We start from the raw sequence: 26810 nt of genomic DNA on the forward strand, positions 1-26810 counted from the left end.
GGGGGAAAGTGGCAGTGTTGCTAGGGCAACCAGCATCACAACCTAGGCCTTGCAGGTTGTCATGGTGATCTGGCTCATAGCCTATTCCTGTAGGAAGGAGGAGAATGTAGCAAATGCCACACTTGTTGGCTGGGGAGCCTTGGTTTCCATCTGTTGCTGTCTTGCCAAGCCTACCATTTTGTTTTAGGATGAAGACGGACTCCCCATGCATACCAACAGCTCCTGCTTTAATAGGTACAGCGTCATTCTCCCTTCTAATCTGATATATATATATACACATTTATGAGAGCCTGTAATACAGTTTATATCTCTTTTTGATTTTAAAAAACTGGCTCTTCTGTTCTGGGATCTTCACTGACAGCATCATGGTATAGTCAGAGTTCCTGATAGCAAGGCCAGATTTGCATAGCATTTTTAAAAAAGCACAGATAATACATATACACATTGAAATAAACATCTCTGACAAATGCATTTTAAGACAGAGGCCTCATCAGTACCGAGTGTTCAGTGCCTATCAAACTGCATTACATGCTCAGTATAGATTCTTACAATGCAGTTTAACTACAGTGAACTTGATTATATGAGTCTACCCCAGTGGTTCCCAACCTTTTTTTGACCTGGGACCACTGGACCAGTAACCACTCTCCAACATTAATACCAAAAGGGTTACGAACCAGTTTTTGGTCAACTAGATTTGATTTGGTTATCTGGGGTGCTGATTCAGAAACCTGCATTGGCTAAACTACATCAGCTCTAGTTTCTGATACAGAACATATTCCATCCACCAGTTTCCGTCTGCTTGCCCAGAGAAAACCATATTAATAATCTAGAGCTGATTTGGTCTATCTAATGCAATTTCCTGAATCAGCACCAGGAACAGGCCTAAAAACAAAGACACAAAGGAAAAAAATTGGTTGGGCTGTGTTATTGTTCGTAGTAGTTCGTTTTAGTTCTTGTGGACCACTGGTGGTCCATAGACCACAGGTTGGGAACCTAATCATATAATGCAATTCAATTTGCATTATAACAACATGTATTTGGGGACTTCTACAATGCAGTCAAACTGCATGATATGAGTACACTGATCAGATAATGCAGTTCAATCTGCATTAAATGGTCCAGTGTAGGTGGGTCCAGAACCTGAGACCACCTGTCTGTTGTTGCTCTCCACTTCCCATCAGCTTTAGCTAGCCTGAAAGATAGTAAAGTGTAATGGAAGCAGTAGAAGTTCACCAATATCCAGTCGGTCGATTATTTCAGAAGATGGTGGCATTTGGGAACAAGTTAAACTCAAATCAGTTAAAAACCAGAACCATATTTAGAACCATACACATGTGTAGAGTAATATAAAATCTAGTAGCCCCCAAAGGCTTTTGCAAAATACAAATTGACACTAGTGTTGGGGCCAACAGGGCCTCTCAGGGGAGGTATTCCATAACTGAAGTGCCAAAGCAAAGAAAGCCCTTTATTGCATGATCCAAAGGCATATTTTCCTAAATTGTGAGTCACAGAGAGGGGCCGCTTCATCAGATCTCAGGCATGTAGCAACCAGTGCAATAGCTTTAAGACCAGGATTATCTGTTTGATAGGATTCTCTGATCAGTGATCTAGCTGCTGCATTTTACACTGGCCAACCTTCCAAGGCATCTTTAAGGGCAGCCCCACATACAGCAGATTGTAGTAAACCAAACAGGAAATTACCAGTGTATCAACTACTGTGTCTAGGGGTCCTTCCAGACATGCCCTGATACCAGGTTTTCATGTTTAAACTGGATTAATAGAGTCCACACTGGCAGATAATCTGGGATAAACAGAAAACCTGGGATCAGATCCTGGGATATAGGGCCTGTCTGGAAGGGCCCTATGTTATTATCCAGGTAACCATATTTGTTTATTCATTTAAGTCTTGCGTCTAGATGTCTGAACAGGAAAATATGTCTTCTGTGTAAGCAGAGAATGATCACATAAATTTTAAACTTGGAAGAGAGCCTGTAAGTCATTTAATTCTAATTTCCTGCTTAATATATGAGGATGCTGCTGTGGCATTCCTGGAAGCCTTCCACTAGCCATTTGAAAGACAGTGAACTTGCTTCCCAAAGCAGTCTCACTATCAGACAACTCATAACTGGGAAAGTCCCCCAACTTTCAACCCAAATCTACATTTCTCTAATGTATAGGGTTGCTGTAAGTCCAAGTCGACTTGATGGCAGTTAACAGCAACAAAAACCTCCTTAGAAAATAAATTCCATCCATTACATCTAGCCCAGTCTGCTGGAACAACAGGGAACATGTCTAGGTCATGTACATGACAGACCTTCAGATATTTGAAGGCATCAAAAGGCTGAACATTCTCAGTCCTTTTGGCTAACCATGCCTAGTACACATGATTTGGTTGCAGTTGCGTAGATGTTGCAGCTGTTTATCCTACCCATCTGTTACAAGGAAGTCTCTTGTTCAGGTCCACACTTGCTTTGTGCTTGAGGCACTACATATTTCATGTAAAATGAGAACATCTTCTACCTCCCAAACATTGAAGGATGTGTTTCAGTCCACTTTAAGAGCGATGAGATACCTACAGGAAAACACCCAGCTGCTTTTGGTGTAGTCATTTCGTAATACATGTATTACCTGGGCTTTGGTTCCACGATTTCCTGTGGATACAAACATATTTGGACCCTCAAATCCCATTGTATACAATGCTGTAGTAAAATGGTGTCCCTTATATAAAATGATCAAGGTATGCTTTTTGGATTTCTTTTTAAAAGCATTCTGTGTAGACAGTTGAATCCATGGGTGCAGAACCCATGGATATGGAAAGCCAACTATAACAACAACAACAACAACGACAACGACAACGACAACATATAAAATAATAAATAGAGGAAACACCATATGTCTGAACAGTTTTCGGTCAGGGCATATCATGTTTATGTATTTTAAAGTGGTAGGATAATGTTTAAACCTATTATCTATAAAGAAAAATCTACTCAAAAGACACTTATTTACAACCTTGAGCAGACAATATCAATAAGTGGTTTGCTATGAATTTTCCAGGCTATATGGCCATGTTCCAGGAGCATTCTCTCCTAACGTTTTGCCCACATCTATGGCAGGAATCCTCAGAGGTTGTGAGTCTGTTGGATACTAGGCAAGTGGGGTTTATATATCTGTGGAAAATCCAGGGTGGGAGAAAAAATTCTTGTCTGTTTGAGACAAGTGTAAATATTGCACTTGGCTACTTTGACTAGCACTGAACAGCCTTGCAGATATACAGCCCGGAACACTCACAGCAACCAAGTGATTCAGGCCATGTAAGCCTTCCACAACACATATCCCCTTATTACTTGAAGACCACATAATTTATGACTTTAAAATATTTTATTATATTTTATCTTAAAATATAAAATAAAAAATTGCTACTTTTAGTATTTTGTTTCAAAATATACAATATTTTAACATCAATGTCTAGAATTCTCCTGTTCTCCCCTGAGGATTCCCTCAGGCAGGGAGCAGTCAGGCTTTGAATCTGCAAGACCATTAAATGGTAATCAAGGCGATCAACTGCAACATTCACACTTGCCTCAATCAGACAAGAGTTATTTCTCCTAACCTGGACTTTCCACAGATATATAAACCCCACTTGCCTAGTTTCCAACAGACCTCACAGCACTGAGGATGCTTGCCATAGATGTGGGCGAAACATCAGAAGGGAATGCTTCTGGAACATGGCCATGCAGCCCAGAAAAATCACAGCAACCCAGTGATTCTGACCATGAAAGCCTTCAATAACACAATATCAAAAAGGCCTCTTTTGGATAACTTTAAGGACTTAATGAGCCTTAGTGTGGGCTTATTTAACAGAAACTCATATATATTCCTGGATCTGAAAAATGGGTTGGGGTTTGTGATAGCATAAAACTTTGCTAGTTTTTAGAGCAACTGTGGTGCAATAGTTTGGGGTTGTTGGAGATCGGGGTTCAATTCCTTGATTGGGCGCAGAAGTCTTATTAGTGACATTAGTGCTGTGATACGGTTACTGAAATGACTTGGAGGCATATGTCAACAACAATGATCCCAAAGCCTTTTGACAATTCAAAGGCATAGCCTTGTTAGTGTGAAATATCAATTCACAAAGGGATTTTGTAGTACCATAGAGACTAACTGGATTTAAACTCGTAGACTAAGGGTGCAGCTAGTCCAAGCATGGGCCAACTTGAGCCCTCCAGGTGTTTTGGACTCCAACTCCCACCATTCCTAACAGCCTCAGGCCCCTTCCTTTTCCCCCTCAGCCGCTTAAGCGGCTGAGGGGGAAAAGGAAGGGGCCTGAGGCTGTTAGGAATGGTGGGAGTTGGAGTCCAAAACACCTGGAAAGTCCAAGTTGGCCCATGCCTGAACTAGATTGTAGCACTATTGAGCCTTCTCTGCTCAATTGTGCCAGGGCCTCATTAAATACAACTCCCAGGATCTCCTGGGAGTGAAATGATTGTCAGGGCTCAATGTCAAGCTGCATTAATTCTACAGTGTAGATGCACCCCCAGATTTATTATTTCAAAACCTTTCCCAATCAGTCAGATGGAACCTCATTTGTTGTTGCCTTGTAATTCCTCTCTGGAGGCAGCAGGTGGCGCTGAGGGACAAGAGGACATGAACTGGAAGCTTCCCATTGCAAGCTGAGATTTTAGTAGGGCAAGAAAGCAGCTTAGGGGGCACAAAGTGGGCAAGATAGAGGGTGGAAGCAAATGTGAAACACATTGGCATTGAGGCCCAGGGACTGCAAGATGGGGAAGAGAGCATGGAACACATGGGCATTAAGGAGGCCAAAAGGGTGACCCCTGAGCATTGCATTTGCAGAGGGGCTGGTGCAACCTTTTTAGCAAACCAGGGTGTTGGGGGAGTTTTGCTTTTCTAGGGCAGTCTTTGGAAGCGAAGGAGCCATGGCCCTCCCTCCAGTCTCCCATCCTCTTTCCCCGTGACCGGCCTGCTGTCCCCTTGCTCTTTGGGAATGTCAGGGGCCTCGTCTTTCACATTCCGAGGCCCCGGGCCCCTATTTTTAGCCTGCCCTGCGAAAGGCCAGGGGTCGAAGAGAAGGTTAGCCTGGCCCTTCCCACCCCTCGGAGCCCCCTTCTTATAGCCCCACCGCCGGCTTTGCCCCTGCCAGTCACCCAGCACCCTCCGGAGACGCCGCCGTGTCCAGCCAGAGCCCCTCTCGTGCCCACCGGTACGTTTGGGGTGCTGGATAATGGGTCTTTTTTGGCCAGGGATGGAGTAAGACTTGGCACACTGTTTAGAATAGACATCTGTGTTTATCTATTAGTATATGGAGTAAGACTTGCCATGGGGATAGGAAGCATTGGCACAGGGTCCTCCAAGGGGGATCAGAACTGGGGAAAGGAAGCTTTGGGGACTGCAACTCCCATTGGCAAGGAGGGTTGAGGATTATGGGAGCTGCAAAATATCCCTCTCAGCTCTGGTTGGGTGGTTATATATTCCAGAAGAGTCTGCTTTCGTCAAATAATGTTTTAAAATATAGGTTTAAGTTTTTTCTCCTTGAAGACTTAGCTTGTACTGTTGAGTTGTATTGTGCCTCCAATTCATTTTTGATCAGGTAAAGGTCTCCCTTGACATTAAGTCCAGTCGTGTCCAACTCTGAGGGTTGGTGCTCATCTCCATTTCTAAGCCAAAGAGTTGGCATTGTCCGTAGACACCTCCTAGGTCATGTGGCTGGCATGACTTCATAGAGTGCTGTTACTTGCCTGCCGGAGCGGTATCTATTGATCTACTCACATTTGCATGTTTTTGAATTGCCAGGCTGGCAGAAGTTGGGGCTAACAGCAGGAGCTCATCCCGCTCCCTGGAATCAAACTGCTGACCTTCTGTCAGCAAGTTCAGCAGCTCAGCACCACCAGGGGCTCCTCATTTTTGATTAAGTCGATCCTATCATTAGGTTTTCTTGGCCAGATTGTTCAGAAGAGGTTTGCCGCAGCCTCCCTCTGAGGCTGAGAGAGTGTGACTCACCCAGTAGGTTTCCATGGCTGAGTGAGGATTCAAACTCTGGACTTCAGAGACCTAGAGTAGATCTACACTGTAGAAGTAATGAAGTTTGATACCACTTTAACTGCCATTGCTCAATACTATGTAATCATGGGAGTTGTAATTTTTCAAGCTCTTCTCTGCCTAATGCTGCTAGTGCCTTACCAACCTACCATTCCAATTATTCCATAGCAATGATCCATAGCAATTAAAGTGGCACCAAACTGCATTCATTCTACAGTGTGTAGATACGCCCCTTACCTTGGCAGTTTGTTCAGAAGAGATTTGCCACAGCTTTTCACTGAGGCTGAGAGAGTGACTCACCCATAGGGTTCTAATGCTTTTAACGTAAGCTATCAAAAGCCACCGTGGCACAATGGGTTAAACCCTTGTGCCGGCTGAACTGCTGACCTGAAGGTTGCTGGTTCGAACCTGCAAGATGGGGTAAGCTCCCGTCTGTCAGCTCTAGCTTGCGGGGACATGAGAGAAGCCTCCCAGCTAACACATCTGGGCGTCCCCTGGGCAATGTCTCTGTAGATGGCCAATTCTCTCATGCCAGAAGCAACTTGCAGTATGTTCTCAAGTCGCTTCTGACACGATTAATTTTTTTTAAAAATCTGCTTTTAGTCTCCTTTGTGGAGAGAAAAAAATTGAGTAATAATAATAATAATAATAATAATAATAATAATAATAATAATAATAATAATAATAATAATAATATACACAGTCCTAGACACTTGGGGAGTGTTCGACTTGTGATTTTGTGATACGAAATCCAGCATATCTATCTTGTTTGCTGTGTCATACAATAAAATAATAATAATAATAATTCCATAGCTGAATTGGAATTTGAACCTAAAGTTCTAGTCCAAAGCTAAAACGCCACGTTGGATCATTTGTGTGTTTAGCACATCTTTAAATGGATAGTCAAGTTCCGCCCTTTCATTTTAAATCTGGCTTAAGAACCAGCATGAAATCAATACCCTTGCAGGGCTTTAAATATAAGTGGACGGGCACTTCCTATTTGTCCTCACACTTCTTCAATTTTATTAGTCTGTTGCTCTTTGCGTGGTAAGTCTGAACTTACCCTCCTTGTTCTACGGTATTTGCTTCTTCCTCCATTTAAGTCCATAGAGGCTGTTGACTCAGTGTTTCCCCTCCCAACTCTATTATCTCACACCGCTGTTTCCTCCTTCGCTGCAATGACTTGCAAAAGTCTTGCACAGTTGCTATTTGTTCGGGGTTTTATTCACATCAATGCCTCTAGAGCAACATTCTTCTCTCCCTACTCTCTGCCCAGGTTTCTGATTTATTGTTGTTTACTTTCAAGTCCTTTCTGGCTTAGTCAGTGTAAACCAGGCCTGGGCAAATTTGGGCCTTCCAGGTGTTTTGGACTTCAACTCCCACCATTCCTAACAGCCTCAGGCCCCTTCCTTTTCCCCCTCAGCCGCTTAAGCGGCTGAGGGGGAAAAGGAAAGGGCCCGAGGCTGTTAGGAATGGTGGGAGTTGGAGTCCAAAACACCTGGATGGCCCAAATTTGCCCAGGCCTGGTGCAGATGTACCCTTCCTTGTTGTTGTCAAGATCTGCGTCTGTTGTGTGTGTCAGATAAAATGAATTTTAGTTGATGAAAGCATCTGCTATAAACAAATGCGCCACAAGGCCCTTTGCTAGGATGCAGTGGGTGGAAAATCAGGACGATTCTCTACCTTCACCAGTTCCATGTCAAGCAGAAAATTAGAATGAAATTATCATGCAAATAAAATAATGAAGGGAAGAGCATCAGCTCTTCCATATCTGCACAGTAAGGCAACATTTGCACTAATTAAATGGTTATTTGGACTCTTATTGGGTTGCTGTGAGTTTTCCGGGCTGTCTGGCCATGTTCCAGAAGCATTCTCTCCTGACGTTTCGCCCACATCTATGGCAGGAATCCTCAGAGGTTGTGAGTCTGTTGGGAACTAGGCAAGTGGGGTTTATATATCTGTGGAAAGTCCAGGGTGGGAGAAAGAACTCTTGTCTGTTTGAGGCAAGTGTAAATGTGTAGTTAATAATATAATATATATAATACACTAATACAATATAATAATAATAATAATAATAATAATAATAATAATCTATTATAATGGTATATTTATATTATATGTAATATTACTAATAATATTACAATATAGTGTTATAGTACAATATAGTAATATATAATGCTTATATTGTGCTATATGAATAATATAATATATCATATGTACATATGGCTTGTAAGCCGCCCGGAGTTCCCTTCAGGGTGAGAAGGGTGGGATAGAAATGTCTCTAATAAATAATAAATAAATAGTTAGCCACCTTGATTAGCATTGAATAGCCTTGTAGCTATACAGACCGGAAAACTCACAGCAATCCCGTGATTCTGGCCGTGAAAGCCTTCGACAACACATATCCCCTTATTACTTGGAGACCAAGTAGTTTATGACTTTAACATATGACTTTTATTATATTTTATTTTAAAATATAAAATAGAAATGTTAATTTTAGTATTTTATTTTAAAATATGCAATGTTTTAATGTCAATACATGTGCATCTTAATTCAAACTTATGTTAATTTATTAAAATAAGTTAATATTTAAATTTATTGAAATTTAGGTATTAAAGTTATTAATGAAATCCATAAAATGTAAATACATTTGAAAATGAAAAACCTACAAAGCAGTAGGGACGTCATTTAAAATTGGCTGCTATGGAGGGGCCCCTTCCACACAGTTGTTTAAAAACCACATTGAATTGGATTATATGGCCGTGTGAACTCAGATAACCCAGTTCAAAGCAGATATTGTGGATTATCTGCCTTGATATTCTGGGTTATATGGCTGTGTGGAAGGACCCCAAGAGAGGGGATTTGGTCTTGCAGGCCTTGTGGAGCTGCAATCAATAGTATGGCTGGATCTACACTGCCATTTGAACTGCATTATATGATCAGGGTAGACCCATATAATACAGTTTCATGCAGTTTAAACTACATTATATGGGTCTATACCAGGCACGGGCAAACTTTGGCCCTTCAGGTGTTTTGGACTTCAACTCCCACAATTCCTAACAGCCTACCGGATGTTAGGAATTGTAGGAGTTGAAGTCCAAAAACACCTGGAGGTTCAAAGTTTGCCCATGCCTGGTCTGTGCAGACCATATAATGCAGTTTGAAGTGCATTATATGGCAGTGTATATCCAACCTATATATGGAGCTTGTTTCCAAAAGGTATCAAATCCATCTGAACAAATGTTACAGAAATTTTTTAAAAATGATGGGGATAAGCAGTCTTTTGCTGTAAAAATGAAATTTGAATTCCAACCAATTAGATTCATTTTGATGGTGTTGATCTGCACATAATATTCTACCTCCTCGCCAACAATGTGATACCACCTATCACTCATTTTTCATTTTATTTTGGATTTGATACCTTTTCAAAACAATCTCCATGCATCTGCCAACCTTTTCCCTTGTGTGTGTTTTAAATGACCATGCAAATATGCAAAAATCTGAGAGATCCATGGACTTGGAGAGGATTAGATAGCTAACCCCATACGGTATTATCTGGTATTTATTAAAAGGTAAAGGTTTCTCCTGACGTTAAGTCCGGTCATGTCCGACTCTGGGGGTTGGTGCTCATCTCCATTTCTAAGCCCAAGAGCCGGCGTTGTCCGTAGACACCTCCAAGGTCATGTGGCCAGCATGATTGCATGGAGTGCCGTTACCTTCCCGCCGGAGCGGTACCTATTGATCTACTCACATTGACAAGTTTTCAAACTGCTAGGTTGGCAGGAGCTGGAACTAACAGTGGGCGCTCACTCTGCTCCTGGGATTTGAACCTGGGACCTTTCAGTCTGCAAGTTCAGCAGCTCAGTGCTTTAACACACTTCGCCATTGGGGCTCCTCCAGTATTTATTAGGTCCTTATTTTATTATCTATGCATTTTATCTCATAATTGTATTCTTGCATAGATGTCTCAGTTCCTCCACCTATGTAGACGACAGAATTGTATTTGGTGGTTGACTGATATTATCAATCATTATAATACCTTTGCTTTATATTGTATTTTGTTTTATTTATTTATTTATTTATTTATATTACTTTTACCCCGCCTTTCTCTCCGAGGAGACTCAAAGCGGCTTACAGTAAACAGGCAAAAATTCAATGCCTAAAAACAATGTAAAAACAACAATTCATATAAAACAATCTACAAAACAACAGTTCATATAAAACAAGTACCATTACGAAATAAAATCACATTATATAAAATTTTAAGAATGTCCAAGATTAAAATCCATTCATCCAGAATCCTCAAGTCTTCGTACAGGTCATGTAAAGTCCATGTTTTATTCATTAAAAGCTTGTGTGCACAGCCATGTCTTTAAGGCTTTCCTGAAGCCTAGGAGAGTTGGTATCTGCCGTATGTTGCTGGGGAGGGTGTTCCACAGCCGAGGAGCCACCACCGAGAAGGCCCTGTCCCTCGTTCCCACCAGCCTTACCTGCGTTTTTATCTTGTTATATCGTGAATTGCATGTATGTTGTTTTTATCTGATTATGCTGTCTGCGCTCTGCCCCATGTGAGCTGCCCTGAGTCCCCTTGGGGAGATAGAATCATAGAATCATAGAATCGTAGAGTTGGAAGAGACCTCATGGGCCATCCAGTCCAACCCCCTGCCAAGAAGCAGGAAATCACATTCAAAGCACCCCCGACAGATGGCCATCCAGCCTCTGTTTAAAAGCCTCCAAAGAAGGAGCCTCCACCACAGCCGGGGGCAGAGAGTTCCACTGCCAAACAGCCCTCACAGTGAGAAAGTTCTTCCTGATGTTCAAGTGGAATCTCCTTTCCTGTAGTTTGAAGCCATTGGTGGTGGGGTATAAATAAAGTTTTAGTATTATATTATTATTGGAGAGGGGCTTAAGCTATTGGTTGCTACCTGTCCTGAAAATATTAAAGATCAGGTATGTTGCAGGGAATGGAAGAAGGGAGACAGGGAAAAGAAATGGGAGCGGGAGGGAAGACACTATCCAAAAAGAGAAGATAAGGAGGAAATCCGAGAACTCCTTGCATCATGAAAACAAATGTCACTCTGATGGTGACCTTTCTCTCTTGCAAGCCGCTGGGTCCTTGTGGGTCAGGCCATAGCCAGACTAATCCTACTTAAGACAGCACTGAAGACTGGATTGGAGCAAGGGGGAGGGCGCTCAGAAGGCATCCCCCAATACAGTCTCCTTTTTCTTCTTCTTCCTCTGCTGCTGCTGCTTCTTGCCTGGGCTACGTGCCTTCCTGCACAACAACCAGTGACTCAGCTCTTACCGTAAACACCCCAAGAGAAGCCCCACTTGGATTCTGGTTTAGGCTGAGCTTTGGAGAAGATTCTAGGATTTGGGGAACCCAGGCAAAGGGAAGACGGGAGGCATGGCATTCCTATGTTACATCGACTCTGCAGGTGCCTGCCCTTTTCTCTCTGCTCATAAATCAAACTGCAGCTGCCTCTCACCTCTCAGGCCTCGAGGTGTTAGGTAACTTCCACACTTTCTCTTACTCCCCTTCTTCCATTTGCTCCTCCATCAAACAGTCTGGCTCGGCTTCAAAATGTGTGGCTAAGACCCTCTTTTCAGCTTAGCCCAAACAGATGCTTCCTTGAGGGCCAGTATTTGCCCCAACCTAAACAAGGCACCTCGGAATAAATTCTGGGGCTAATGCATTAATTTGTCCAGATCTTGAAGTTATAATCTGCGGTTAATATAATATGAAAGGGAGACGAGTTTTAACAGCCATTGCAAACATGCATTATGTAGTCAGTGTAGACTAGGCATGGGCAAACTTGGGCTTTCCGGGTGTTTTGGACTTCAACTCCCACCATTCCTAACAGCTTCGGGCCCCTTTCTTTTCCCCCTCAGCCGCTTAAGCGGCTGAGGGGGAAAAGAAAAGGGCCCGAGGCTGTTAGGAATGGTGGGAGTTGGAAGTCCAAAACACCCGGAGGACCCAAGTTTGCCTATGCCTGGTGTAGACTCAATTAAATTCAGTTAATGCGTTATATGTCTCTAATGCAGTTCATGCAGTATATGGCTCTAACCTATCTTGATCCCATGTCAACTATGATTAAAATCCAGGTTATGTTGGATCTAGAAGAAGTCTTCTATCTTTGTTCCATCCGTGGTTGGTTCCAGAGAAGATCAGATAGTACAAGGCCCTTCAAAAAGAATAATAAACATATCTGGGCTTCACACAACCCTGGCCTTTATTTCTAGTCATTCTATTCATGCTTAAGTACGCTCTCCTTAGCTTACTATTTTGTAGGATGAAAACAGAATGAAAAGAGGCTCTGGGAAGAAGCCATGGCTTGAGTGAAGATCTGGACAAAAGTCAAAGGACTTCAGATATCTTATTTCTTAATCGGACAGCTGGATGATTTGGGTGATGGGTCTTGAGACATATTTGCCCCAAAGTTTGTGAGTTGAGAGTGTAAGCAGTGAGGAAAAAAGTATAGAAACTTTATAGAAGTGGGCACTTAAGGGTTATAGAAATCCTGCTGATAAGTCACCAGTTCTTTCTCGTTGTGGATTTTGCAGGAATTTAACCTCCCAGCTCTTGCTTTTCATTCTCTTGTGTTGTCATCCTGCCATATAAAGAACACAACAATACTTGTGGATTAAACAAAAGGTTGTTTTAGACCAGGCTTTTGTTCTTGGAGTGGCTTCATGGAGAAACCCAAAAGCAGGACATTGAACATGATTATGGTACTTTCTCTAATGCACAGAAACATAGTAACTCTACTACTGGAAGCATGCTACGTTCATGAGGACTTGTAACCCTGTCTTACATAAACACATCTAATATTAAGTCAGGCCTGGGCGAACTTCGGCTCTCCAGGTGTTTTGGACTTCAACTCCCACAATTCCTAACAGCCGGTAGGCTGTTAGGAATTGTGGGAGTTGGAGTCCAAAACACCTGGAGGGCTGAAATTTGCCCAGGCCTGCCTTAAGTCATCCATTTTGTTTGCCAATGAAGAAGCCTTGCATGAAGGAGCCATATACTCTGGAAAAAATAGTGATTTCTTTGCCCTGTATATATCTTTAGCCATGGTAGACCTTCTGACATTTATGCGTGCTTTCCCCAGTCTGGAAATGAATCCCCTTCGTGCACTTTTCTTTGGCCGTGAAGCTGCAGCGCCACTTTTATCGCTCCGGCACTTTGCTTTCAATCAGCTCCTCTCTCTCTTTTTTTTAATCTGATTCCCCTTCCACTCCTGGGCCAGAAATAGCAGCATGTCCTTCTGAAAAGGACAGGGGAGCTGGAGGAGGGGGGATCGGGTGTCCCCTGGAAAGGTCAGAACTGAAACTGGAGTCTTAAGAGAAGAGGCAAAGAGAAGAAAAACCCCGACTGGCTTGGCCCCATCATCTCACAAAAATGCATCCATAGGGCTGCGTTGCATCTAATTTGGGGTGGGAGCACAAATCTAGGCCAACTTCTCCTTTGGGTGCATCTACATCAGGCATGAGCAAACTTGGGCCTTCCAGGTGTTTTGGACTCCAACTCCCACCATTCCTAACAGCTTCAGGCCTTTTCCTTTTCCCCCTCAGCCGCTTAAGCGGCTGAGGGGGAAAAGGAAGGGGCCTGAGGCTGTTAGGAATGGTGGGAGTTGGAGTCCAAAACACCTGGATGGCCCAAATTTGCCCAGGCCTGATCTACACCATTGTTATCACTCAATGCTCTACTATCCTGGGAGTTGTAGTTTCGTCAGGCACCAGCACTCTTTGCCAGAGAAAGCTAAAGACCGTTTAACTCGCATTGAACAATGGCTGCTGAAGTGGCATCAAACTGCATTGAATCTACACTCCTGATGCACCCTAGTCGAATTCTTTAGCTGAAACAAGTCTCTAAAATCCCTTTTGTTGTACTGGTCTTGCATCTCATGGTGATATTTTTGCACTGTGGTGGTTGCTGATACTGATTTAATCTTCCCAGGGCCCTTCCACACAGAATACCAAGGCAAAAATCCCACAATATCTGCTTCGAACTGAGTTACACAGCACTATATCCCAAAATATAAAAGCAGAGAATAATAATAACAGTAATTAAAAAAACTTTATTAATACCCCGCCACCATCTCCCCACAGGGACTCAGGGCGGCTCACATGGGAAAATCCCACATTATCTGAGTGTGGACTCAGGTAAACCAGTTTTTTGCCTTGATATTGTGGAATATATGGCTGTGTGGGATATAGCACTGCCATATCTTCCCCTTCAAAACAGATAATGTGAGGTTTTATTCAGCTGTGTGTAGTTCTAGTAGTTCTTTCACAAGACCAGGTTGAGTTGATTGGGATGCATCTACACTGCAAAACCAATGCTGTTTGACACCAGTTTGGATAACTCAGAGCCCTTCCACACAGCCACATATCCAAGAATATATCAAGGCAGAAAATCCCACAATATCTGCTTTGAATTGGGTAATCTGAGTACACACTGACATATATTCCAGTTCAAAGCAGATAATATGGGATTGTATTCAGCTGTGTGCAGTTCAAGTCGTTCTTTCACAAGACCAAGTGGACTGGGATTTATTTATTATTTATTTATTACAATATTTATATCCCGCCCTTCTCACCCAACAGGGGACTCAGGGCGGCTTACAATAAAACGCATATATAAAAATTATACAGTGCAATATAAATCAGTTAAAAATTATTATTAACTTACATCAGTATTCATAAAACACATTATAAAATACAGCTAGGCGTGTTCAGTTCAAAAAACTGGGTCTGTCGATTGAGTTCCAGCGTACATGATAATAATTAACACTGCCAATTATTATTCAAAAGCCTGGCCCCATAACCAAGTTTTAACCTTCCTACGGAAGGATAGGAGGGAGGGATGCATCCACACTGCAAAACTGATGCTGTTTGACACCAGTTTGAATAGATAACCCAGGGCTCTTTTACACAGCCATATAACTCAGAATATATCAAGGCAGAAAATCCCACATTTTTTTGCTTTGAATTAGGTAATCTGAGTCCACGCTGCCATATATTCCAAAGCAGATAATATTGTAAGCCGCCCTGAGTCCCCTATTGGGTGAGAAGGGCGGGATATAACTATTGTAATAAATAAATAAAATAAATAATATGGGATTTTATTCAGCTGTGTGGAACAACCCTCGCTGCTCTAGGAAGCTTGTAGTTTTTACAAGGTCATTAAAGAGTTCAACGCAGACTACACCAGACTACAAACCCCAGGATTACATAGCACTGAGCCATGGTAGTTAAAGCGGTGTTAATCTGCAATTCTTCTACAGTGTGAATGTACCCAAAGGAGGCGGTGGGAGGGGGGCGATTCCTTGCTCGGCGTTTCCCCTCTATTTAAATAAATACCTCCCCGCTATTTGGGGGCAGGCCTGGGCCCTGGCGAAGTCTCCTCCCTTCTTCTGCCCGATGAGTCAAATTTCGCAGCCCTTTTTCCGCCCCACCGAGCAGCTCGCTTCCTTCTCTCTCGCCTTCCTCGCTGCCTGGCTGCAGATCCCGAGCCTGATCCCTCCGCAGAAAGAGAGCGGTGAGACCCCCATCCTCACGACCAGGGCCAGGGGGGCTTGCAAAGGGAGGGGGCAACAATGCAGCATGATTGGGGAGGAATTTGGGGGGATTCCCTTCTCCACTTTGAACATAAACCAGGAATCTGCCTCGCAGAGGGGTCAAAAGGAGGCGGAGGGAGGAAGCCATGGAATTTGGGGGCCCAGGAGAGAATCCTGCCCCATGGGGGTGATTTTTTTTGGGGGGGGGGAGAAACAGGCATCCGATTAAGTCACGTGGCGAGGAAATGTGTGCAACTGTTGCGTATCTACAGGCAAAGAGGAAAAGAAAGACTTCCTCTCTTCCTGCTCTTTAAGAAAGCTGTATTTACAGTCCCCAATCGCCTTTGAACCCCAGAGATTAGATTTTTTAGAAAGAGAAGGTGGAAAAAGGGAGAACAACAAAAAAACAAAAACAAAAAACCATTCAATATTTTGGCACAAAATATGGGTGGCTTGGGGGAAAAATTACTTCTGTCCTTGAAATGCCCTTGGTTTAGATCTTGGTTCAGTCCAGCAGTCATATGTTGTTTTAAAATGGTTCATGTTTCCTACAAAGCACTGAAAACACCCTCTCGTTGCCTATAATTGGAGGATCTTTTTCCACATTCATCACTATGACAACAGGGAGGGATCTGGTGGATTTCCTTCCTCCCCGACTTGTCCAGACATTAAGGTTGTATCCCTGGCAAAGTCAAAGAGAGGCAGGTAAGAGCAGGAGGAGGTGGAGAAGGAAGGAAGGAAGTCGCCAGGTGAGGAGATTAACCCTTCATGTCCATCCACAGACGCAGGGGAAAATGTTGCTAGAACACTGCAAATGCACGACACCGCATTAACCCATCTCTTTCTCGTCCCAGTTTAGTCATTCAAGATGCCTCACCAATACCCAGCCTTGACTCCTGAGCAGAAGAAGGAGCTGGCAGAAATTGCCCACCGTATTGTGGCACCTGGCAAGGGCATCCTCGCTGCAGACGAATCCACCGGTAAGATATGGAAGCAAAGATGAGAAGGTGATGGTGGGAGAGAGCCCACCAGGCAAGTCTTGTAATAATAATTATTATAATAATAAACTTTATTTATAGACTGCTCTATCTCCCTGGAGGGACTCAGGGTGGTTTCCAACAATATGGCAACCATTCAATGCCCAAAGCAAAACATTCATACAGTTTACATCAAGACAAGGCATATTAGACAATATAAACAAACTAACTGTAGCTTGATAAACAAAATGACGACAAATAAAGACTAAAAAATGAAAAAAGAAATAAAAATAAAATAATAAACCCTGATAAAACACACTAAAAATAATTTCATAATAAAACCAAGAACATCGAAACCATCAGGTAAGGTTCAGGAGTCCAATGGTCAGGAGTACTAAAAAAGACCTAATCAACTATTTTAAAAATTCACCAAAATGCCAGAAGAGTTGGTGTGGTTAATAGCTTTGCTATCCTCAAACCCATCCCTCTCTTGTCTTCTCACCTCCTAGGCAGCATTGCCAAGCGCCTGCAGTCCATTGGCACCGAGAACACCGAGGAGAACCGCCGCTTCTACCGGCAGCTGCTCTTCACCGCCGATGACCGTGTCAACCCTTGCATCGGAGGCGTCATCCTCTTCCATGAGACCATGTACCAGAAAGCCGACGACGGCCGCCAGTTCACCAAGGTCATTAAGGACAAAGGTGCCGTTGTGGGCATCAAGGTAAGTTGTGGTGCAGTGAGGTATTGAGGCAGAGTACAACATACTTACAATTATTATTAACAACAACAATAATATGTTACCACTTCTGCTAATAGCTCAAGGCGGGGTACAACATATTTAAAAATACACAGATAAAACAAAGGATCATAAAATCATATATTTAAAAATAGAACAAATATTAACACCAATACTAATAAAATGTACATTTGAAATTCATACTGGTGGAGCTGTTGGCTAAAGCCAATGGGAATTGTTGTCTGAGGACATCTAGAAATCTTGATTATATAATTCCTGTTGCATAAAGCCAGAAAAAATGGAGGCATAATGTATAAAGCTTTGGGACAACCAGAACTAAGTGTATTTCGACTTTAGTATTTAGTATTACCACTAACAGGTTGCTTCAAGGAAAATCTTGGTCAAAATAGTTTTAATTGATCAGATTTGCATATGAATAACATGACCGTGAAGAAACAGCCAAATATTTGGTATAAATAGGTAAAGCTTTCACAGGCATTGGAAAACACCATCTTCAAAGAAGCATTCCCTTTCACATGGGATGTCACTTTTAGAATGAGCTCTGAAATCTGCAGTATTTTAAGAAATAATACAAAAAATACCACCACCTACAGAAACATGTGATTGACTTTTTTTAATCACCTGAAATCCCAAAGTCCTTGAAATGCCCTTGACCTTTATATTTTGAATTAAAAATGAATTCATACATCCTGGAGTTCTTTGAGGTTGGGAAAGAGAGTTTGCAGCTTTGTGCTACATCTCTCTGGTGTACTTCTCAGAATTAGCTATTTCCTTTTGTTTTCAAAATCTGCAACCAAGACTGTTTGAAATTGGCAAACATTTACTCAACCATTACACTAAATGGCTCTAAAACTACTACTTAGACTTAAATTATTATATCTGTGACCCAAAAGACTTTTGGGAACTGGGTGGCCTTGTACCAAAATACAATGAAAAGTAGGAGTCACTATTTTAAAAAGAAAGAGCTTCCCTAATAACTAGTAATTTTCTTTTAATTGGAGACTAAAATGTGTAGCTTAAGGCAGATAAAAGTGTCAGGCTTGGCTTTGGTTTGACAGATTTCTCTCTTTCCTCCACACAGGTTGACAAAGGTGTTGTGCCCCTTGCTGGGACTAATGGAGAGACCACCACCCAGGGTGAGTAAATGGGGGAATGAAACAAGTACGGAGCAGAACCAGAAATAATAAAGCAAGTGCAAAACTGGGGAACCGTTTGGCTGTTCAAAGAACTCTGGCTCCTAACCTTCTCGTGCTTATGTAGGTCTGGATGGCTTGGCTGAACGCTGTGCCCAGTACAAGAAGGATGGCGCTGACTTTGCCAAGTGGCGCTCTGTCCTGAAGATCACTCCAACCACTCCTTCTCGCCTGGCCATCATTGAGAATGCCAATGTACTTGCCCGTTACGCCAGCATCTGCCAGCAGGTCAGTTCAAAAGAATATATTTGGGTGTAGAAAGGCACTTATTGGAGAGGATTGTGATGCCATGTTGGGAATCTTTCATTCAGGAAAAGATGTGTTGACAGAGTGTATAAGAAAAGCCCAGGTTTAAAGTTGATAAATGGGTCTCAGGTAGCAGAGCCAGGAGAGACCTTGTGATTACGGGAAGCAGTTGCCCATTAGCGTAGATGGTACAAAGCTTGCTGGAGCCACAGTCTCACTCTTAGTAGGGCAGCTCTTTAAATTCAGCTGACAGCATGTCTCAAGATGGTCGTGTTGAAATGGCGGTTTTGTATGCTTCACCTCCGACTGTTCTGGGAAATTTCCCAAGGACGTTCAGTGCCATCATTTTGCCAGTGGGTGGAGGCCGCCTCCTCTCGCTGCAATGCCCAGGAGTTGCTGCAAGAGGGCAGCAGGAAATTCAGTGCATGCAACACACCGCTGCAAGGCTTTGCACTACATGGCATTTCCAGGCATTGCGTATTTGAAATAAGAAGGAATTGAGACACACTTGGCTTTTGTTCTGTGACTCAGAACATTATGTGAACCATCTTATGGCTATTTAAAATATATTTAGACAGAGGGCTTCATTATGAGTCAAACAATTTCAATGATTTTCATACAGTTTTGAATTTTTATTTTTACTTGTTTGCTCGACACTGGTTTCTCCCTATTGACCATCCACTGCCCCTTTTTATTCCAGAATGGGATTGTTCCTATTGTGGAACCTGAAATCCTCCCTGATGGTGACCATGATCTCAAACGGTGCCAATATGTGACAGAAAAGGTGAGAGAGATGGTGGGAAGAGAGAGTTGTGAACATAAATGGGGTCAGTCACTGTCAGGGCGGTGGTCTTGGTTTCCAGCGTGATCTCGACACATGCTTTCCTGGCACTGAGTTTTGCTCCTTCCACCACGGGCAGGTCCTGGCTGCAGTGTACAAGGCCCTGAGCGACCACCACATCTACCTGGAGGGCACCCTGCTCAAGCCAAACATGGTGACCGCTGGCCATGCCTGCACCCAGAAGTACTCCGCTGAGGAAATTGCCATGGCAACTGTTACCGCTCTACGCCGTACTGTGCCCCCAGCTGTGCCTGGTAAGTAAAGTGGGGAGGGGTCTCAAAGAACGCCCATTTACTTTCCTGCCCACAGTAAAGGTCAGATCTTGTAGTCTTACACATCCTGGGCAGAGCGATAGCCCTGCAAAACCACTTCTCAGTATCTGGGTCTCTGTCAACCTACCTTTGAATGCTTCTTATTATGGGATTATACTCAAATACCTGACTATTCAAGTATAATTTATGAATCTGGTCGGAGAGCTAACTCCAACCTTTGTCTTTGTCAGTTACCTGAAGAACATGTACAGGTTGGAACAATTTGTGTTCCACATGCTTTTTAAAAAATTGGGTACATGTTATGCTCCACTCAAGCATCTGGGTGTGTATCTGTGTTTGTTGATTTATACAGACTTCATAAATTTCATAGGGTTGGGGTTTTTTAGGTAAGGAATATCCAGAGGTGCTTGCCAAGTCTTGCCTTTAAAATATATTGTGCAGCATGTGCTGTTCCTTGGTATTTGCCATAACTGGCCCTGCTTAGCTTCTAAGATGAGATTAATTTGGTGCCTTCCAGGAATGTAGATTCCTTCTCCACTCATTTACATGGAACTAATTCCTGAAGGCATAGGGCTGAGTTCAGAAGTCAGAAGGAAAGCATCTGTCTGCTCTGTCTTCCAAAGTTCTTCCCCAACCAACTTATTCTGTTTAAACTGTACCCCATAGTATTGTCTTTTTCAGATTTTAAATCCACCCTTATCTTTCTGTAGACTTCTAATTTTGCTGCCTTATGATCACAGGAATCACCTTCCTGTCTGGTGGCCAGAGCGAGGAGGAGGCCTCCATCAACCTGAATGCCATCAACAAGTGTCCCCTGCACAAGCCATGGGCCCTGACCTTCTCCTATGGCCGTGCCCTGCAAGCTTCTGCCCTCAAGGCCTGGAGTGGCAAGAAGGAGAACCTCAAGAATGCCCAGGAGGAATACATCAAGCGTGCTTTGGTATGTCTTGCTCAGGTTATTTTACCCATGGGAGTGGCACCAACACAAGGGCCTGGATATCTACTGTATGTTTTCACTAATACCATACATACTTGAACATAAGAGGGGGGGGGGGGGAATGACAAAAAGTAGACCCCCCCCCCAAAAAAACGGGGTTGACTTCTCAATTGGTCAATGCTGGAAACAGATGACGGCAGTGCAGTCTTGATGAGCTCTGTGTGCCAAGAGAGTTGGGAGAGATGATCAAGAAAAACAACCTGACTCTAATAGGGATCCAGGGCAAAGGGAATAACAAGAGACAGTGGTGAGAAGCCCTTCTAAACAGAATGAAGCCACACTCCCAGCCCATTCTAGAGAGACTGCAGCAGCCAGTTTAAGTGAGGTTTATACAGTAATCTCTATTGCAAATGGCCACGACTCTGCTCCACCTCAAACACCCAGAATGAAGGGGAAGTTGCATTCTTAGAACTTTCCTGTATTATTATTTGATGCTGCCTGGGACTGTAATGATGAGAGGATTGCTTTTATTCCTCCTGTTCAGGCAAGGAAGGGTTAATGGGGTGGGAGAGCCGTTTCCATGTTCTGCCATGAGGGGCTTTTTGCCTCTGCCTTGTGGCTGTCTCCATACTGGGTCTCTAATAGAGTGGGGCTGCTTTCCTTGCTCTTCTCCCTCACATTCTTTCAGGCTGCATTATCTTTTCCTCATGTATATCCTTTTCCCTATCTACTGTATATTTGAATGGACGTAGATATCGTAACCCTCAAATAAACAAATCTCCTTCTCTTTAGCTCTTTCTAAGTATGTTCCCTCTATGCATTTTTTTTAAAAGATAAGATTTATTTCTTCCATGCCTCTGAGTTCTACCCTTAAACTTATCCACAGGCCAAAGCCAAATCCATAATTTTGATTTCAGAACCTGCTCTTGATTTATAGATGAAGTTGACTTTATACATGAGTGTACATGGTAGTTTTCATTTCCATATGAATTCAGGAGTTGTAACGTGGAGAGATAAAACAGAGGAGAGAGGAAAAGAGAGATCAATTCCTAAAATGCCATTATTATTTGAGAGATAGTAACATTTTCAGTATATCTGAATAAATCTATCTGTTATATATAAAGAAAGAAATAACTTAATAGAACTAATCTGGATGGCTAGGAAAATAGAACAATTTTAGTAGAACCAGGAAAATGGTCTGCTGTACCAAGGGCCACACCTGCTTTGGGATCCAGGATTCCCAGTTTCTGTACCTCCAGCCATTTTGGGAATTTTGGGCAAACAGGTGACAGTGCAAAAGCTTCCTTTGTACCCTGTTTCCCCTAAAATAAGACATCCCCCAAAAATAAGACCTAGTAGAGGTTTTGCTGAACTGCTAAATATAAGGCCTCCCCCGAAAGTAAGACCTAGCACCGTTTGTGTTTGGAAGCATGCCCGCCAAACAGAACACCAGAGCATGCAGGTTTGGTAAATGTACGTACCATAGATTGTTGTACATGGAAATAATGGTAGTAACAAGAAATTCTTGATAGGATTCACAGTTTGTCTGGTTATGCTGGTTTGTGATGATAACCACTGTACAGTATATAATAAATGTGCATTTTTTTTGTTCAACAATAAATGTGAACTCTTCTTCATGGAAAAATAAGACATCCCCTGAAAATAAGACCTAGAGCATCTTTGGGAGCAAAAATTAATATGACACTGTCTTATTTTTGGGGAAACATGGTACTCCTTGACTTACTTGCGTTCTCTGCCTTTTCCAGCAGAGAACAGGAGTTTAGTATGTTGGCACAGGGTTCAGAACCTAGGTTCCAATTTCTCTGCTGGTTCTTCATGAGCCTAATAAGGGAAGATGTCATGATGTAGGCAGTGTGTGGTATGGCTTTTCTCCTTTTAAGATGTGACTGATTCCAACTCTTATTAATTTTTTTATAGGCCAACAGCCTTGCCTGCCAAGGCAAATACGTTTCATCTGGCCAAACCGGAGCTGCAGCCAGCGAGTCCCTCTTTGTATCCAACCATGCTTATTAAAATCAGAGGCTTGGATGCACTGTCTGCTTCCTTTTGTTGTAACATTGTGCCTGAGCTACTGTGATGTCCGTTGTTTGTTCTTCAATTCTGCCTCAATCTCCCCTCACCACTCCCTTCCTGCCTGCTTCTCTTGTGAGGAAAAGTGGAAATCTTTGCCTTGCCTTGAAACACCCAGAAGTCTTGGCTCCCTCTTTCCCCCTATTCATTCTCCCACCCCACCCTCTGTATGCCTTTCTGTGTGATGTCCAGCTTCTCCTGGTGACTGACGACACTCCTGGTCCGTGCCTGAAACACCAAAATATCTCCGGAGCTGGGATACCTGACTCACGGACCTCTAGAAATAAAGAGTATATATTTAAACGTTAAAAGTGTCTCTTTCTTCTTCTTCTTCCTTTAAAGTAGTGATGGACAAAAGGTGCATTGCTGGGTGATTTGCAGCAGATCTAGATTCTCAAATTTATTTGTTTAACAAGAGTAGTAATAATCCGCACCCTTCCTACCAGCCCTGTGTTATATTGCTCAGATGAAAAAGGTTTGAAGTAACTAGTAACTCAAATTATTTGCTACCTTAGGTCTCAGTTTGGGAGAGGGAGGACAGGATATAAATCAAATAAAAATACATAAATAAGAGTTTCATCTGGGAGGCAGTACGGTTTTCTTTGTTGTATTTAGAACAAATACCTAGGTTCAGGATACTTTGATATGACCTATAAATAGTTTCCATTAAGCTTTGAGTGATGCATTTCTGGGTTTTGGCAGGGAACAAAGATATTATCAGGCTTTAGTTTGCATTGTGCCTGTTTTAAAGGAGTTAAGCTTTAGCTGTAAGCCTTCAGTTCTGCTTGTGTCTAGGAACCGGGAGTCTCAAACATGCTTACTTCTACCAAGAAGTTACATAAGCTACTGCTTGTGCTGAGGGAAGCAAATGGGAACTCTGACTTACAATAGCTTTGTAGGGCCACAGGCAGATGATTTTTCTCTGTTTGCTCCCTTGAATGCATAACCTACTGGGTTGTGGCCCTTCCCCTTCACACCAAGCTAAAGCTGGATTATCTGGAAGAGTATCTAGGCTTCACTTATGTGCTTTGGATGATGCCAGACTCCCAAACAATTCTAAAATCAAAGTTGGCAACCATTCGAACACAAGTATTAGTATTTATGGTAAGCTTGAGGTATAGAAGAACAACTTGTCAATTTGACAATGCCTCTTGCATTGTTTTGGGTAATCCGTAATTTCACAAAGGCTAGCAATTGTGATCCATTCTATGAAAGGGCTGGCAAGAAGACAGTTCCACATGAACATAAGCCATCGCAATCGCAGAATAGCTCACAATGAATCAGAGGGAGAAGCAAACCAATATCGGCAGTTGCTTTTCAAAACTAATACTCTTGACAAATCCAACAGATACAGAATATGAGTTGTCTTTGGTACCCAACATCTTGCATATATATAGGTCTATTGAACTGTCAAACGTCTGCATTTTTGGGGCCCAGGGATGGGAAAAGAAATCACTAGTTCAGAATGGTGCAGGCATCAAGCATGTATTTTGCTCAGCCTGAGTAAACATTTGGTCAGCTCTTACGGAACTATTTTTAACAATTTGAGCTCAGGATAACAAGAAAAACTTGTAACTTCCCTAAAAAGAGGTATAAGTAGATTCAAAGTTATTGGTTATGCTTTGGCAAGATAGTGGCTATGCAGTGGATGATTTTTTGATTTCCCCTTAAATTTGTAAAATATTTTATTACACCTGAACATCCTTTCTAGAAAGGCCAGTAAAGTTTTTAAGACAACAGAATAAAAATAAAATATATGCACAGTATTTGATGCCCAAGGAAATTTTGGAAGCTTTTCTATATTGACCCAAAGAATGTTGGTCCAAATAGTTCAGTGCTGTCTGCACAAGCTAGAAGCAGCACATCATGGTTTCAAGGTGGGATTTTTCCTGAAGACTTTTGCAAATGAACCTATGACCTTAGGCATGCAAAGCATGAACATTACTACTGACTTATAACCACTTTCCCATTTTGCTATCATTCATGTACAAATTGCCCTTTCCTCATTTTAATGCTTCTTGCAGATTTAACATGGTGTGGCATTTCATCACTCTTCCAGTTCCAGCTCTGAAGAACATAAAATTGAAGAGTGTTCCCTACTGGAAGGCTTCCAAGTTATTTGCCATTGGGGATATGCAGAAATTAACCAGATGACTTCTTTTGTGTGTGTAATGGCAGTGCAGCTGCATCCATGTCCCTTTTTGTTGACTCAGGGACAACCAGTTGACTATTGTGGGAGAAAATACTGGACAAGTTGGGATTTTAGTCGGCTGAAGCATAGCCCTTCTTAGGTCTATTGCTGTCATATATTCCAACATCTGTATTTTTTCCTACCCAGATTTTGTATGTGATTTCTATCCCTCAAGCCCAGATAGTGTTGCCAGCATTCATAACTCAGTTGAGAAAAGGTCCATCTTTGCCTCTATCTTGATTTAATCAATGGTTTTGATCCATTTGTTGCTTAATTGCCAAAAACGTGACTTTGATTTATGGGGACTATATGAAAGAGACCTCCAAGACACCCTATTATTAACAGCCCTATTAAGGTGTGGCATGGTTTCCTTGAGTCTAGCCACTGTAGCCAGTTCTAATGTGCTCTTCCTCTTTTTCTCTGGCCTTCCACTTTATCAAGCATTGTCTTTTCCATGTTTGCCTCAGGATGTTTCCAAAATACGACTTCTGGAGGCTTTTACACGGAAGGTGGATGGCCATCTGTCAGGTATGCTTTGGTGATGTGCTCCTGCCTGGCAGATTGTGGTTGAACTGGATGGCTCTTGGGGGTTCTTCCAACCCTATAATTCTATGATGGCCTCAGTTTCACCATTATGGTTTCTAGGGAGTTTTCATGGAATTCCACCATATTGTTTTACCTATTGCATCATAGATATATCAACAACTTCCTTCTTTCTTCCCAGAGATTTCCAGCTATGTTTTCATTCCATATTTCCTGGCCACATAACATGCAGCCACAAAGTATATGAAGCCAGACTTATATGGTCAAATTAAATAATATTCACTATCATAGTCCTCCAACTGTCTTGATTTGGCAGGGACAGTCTCCAGCACTCAGTGAGTGAAATCTACCAACTGGAAGAGAAATTCACTCACGGAAGAGTTATTATCATAGGGGAAATGTGTCTCCACTGAAGTTTTTTCCCCAATCCTTGTTTCCACAGGAAGCCATTTTTTTTTTCAAAATCCAATTATCAGAGACAGAAAGTGAAGTGAAATCTTCTGAACAGGGGCATAGACAGCAAAACAAATAGAATCATAGAATAGTAGAGTTGGAAGAGACCTCATGGGCCATCCAGTCCAACCCCCTGCCAAGAAGCAGGAAAATCACATTCAAAGCACCCCCGACAGATGACAATCCAGCCTCTGTTTTAAACAGCCTCTGTTTAAAAGCCTCCAAAGAAGGAGCCTCCACCACAGTCCGGGAGAGAGAGTTCCATTGCTGAACAGCCCTCACAGTGAGGAAATTCTTCCTGATGTTCAGGTGGAATCTCCTTTCCTGTAGCTTGAAGCCATTGTTCCGTGTCCTAGTCTGCAGGGCAGCAGGAAACAAGCTTGCTTCCTCCTCCCAATGACTTCCCTTCATGTATTTGTACATGGCTATCATGTCTCCTCTCAGCCTTCTCTTCTGCAGGCTAAACATGCCTAGTTCTTTAAGCCGCTTCTCATAGGGTTTTTTCTCCAGACCCTTGATCATTTTAGTTGCCCTCCTCTGGATGCTTTCCAGCTTGTCACCATCTCCCTTCAATTGTGGTGCCCAGAATTGGACACAGTATTCCAGGTGTGGTCTGACCAAGGCAGAATAGAGGGGTAGCATGACTTTATTTATTTATTTATTTATTTATTTACAGTATTCATATTCCGCCC

The 26810-nt window shown here is 42.5% G+C and overlaps 1 protein-coding gene across 3 annotated transcripts; it reads left to right on the forward strand.

Moving 5' to 3' along the window:
* The first annotated feature begins 139 nt into the window (after window positions 1-139).
* Window positions 140-23242, forward strand: aldoa (aldolase, fructose-bisphosphate A). 3 transcript variants are annotated; one of them, XM_062957960.1, is made up of 9 exons: window positions 140-234; window positions 16472-16597; window positions 17104-17315; window positions 18433-18487; window positions 18612-18772; window positions 19491-19574; window positions 19711-19885; window positions 20644-20843; window positions 22779-23242. In XM_062957960.1, exons 2-9 carry the CDS (start codon window positions 16486-16488, stop codon window positions 22872-22874), a joined length of 1095 nt encoding a protein of 364 aa, XP_062814030.1. In that variant the 5' UTR covers window positions 140-234; window positions 16472-16485; the 3' UTR covers window positions 22875-23242. The 3 variants fall into 3 exon arrangements, with proteins under 3 accessions (XP_062814030.1, XP_062814029.1, XP_016851541.1); XM_062957959.1 differs by lacking the exon at window positions 140-234 and adding an exon at window positions 5088-5218; XM_016996052.2 differs by lacking the exon at window positions 140-234 and adding an exon at window positions 15442-15598.
* Window positions 23243-26810: the final 3568 nt, after the last annotated feature.

The sequence above is a fragment of the Anolis carolinensis genome, chromosome 6, assembly GCF_035594765.1.
Source record: "Anolis carolinensis isolate JA03-04 chromosome 6, rAnoCar3.1.pri, whole genome shotgun sequence".
NCBI lineage: Eukaryota > Metazoa > Chordata > Lepidosauria > Squamata > Dactyloidae > Anolis > Anolis carolinensis.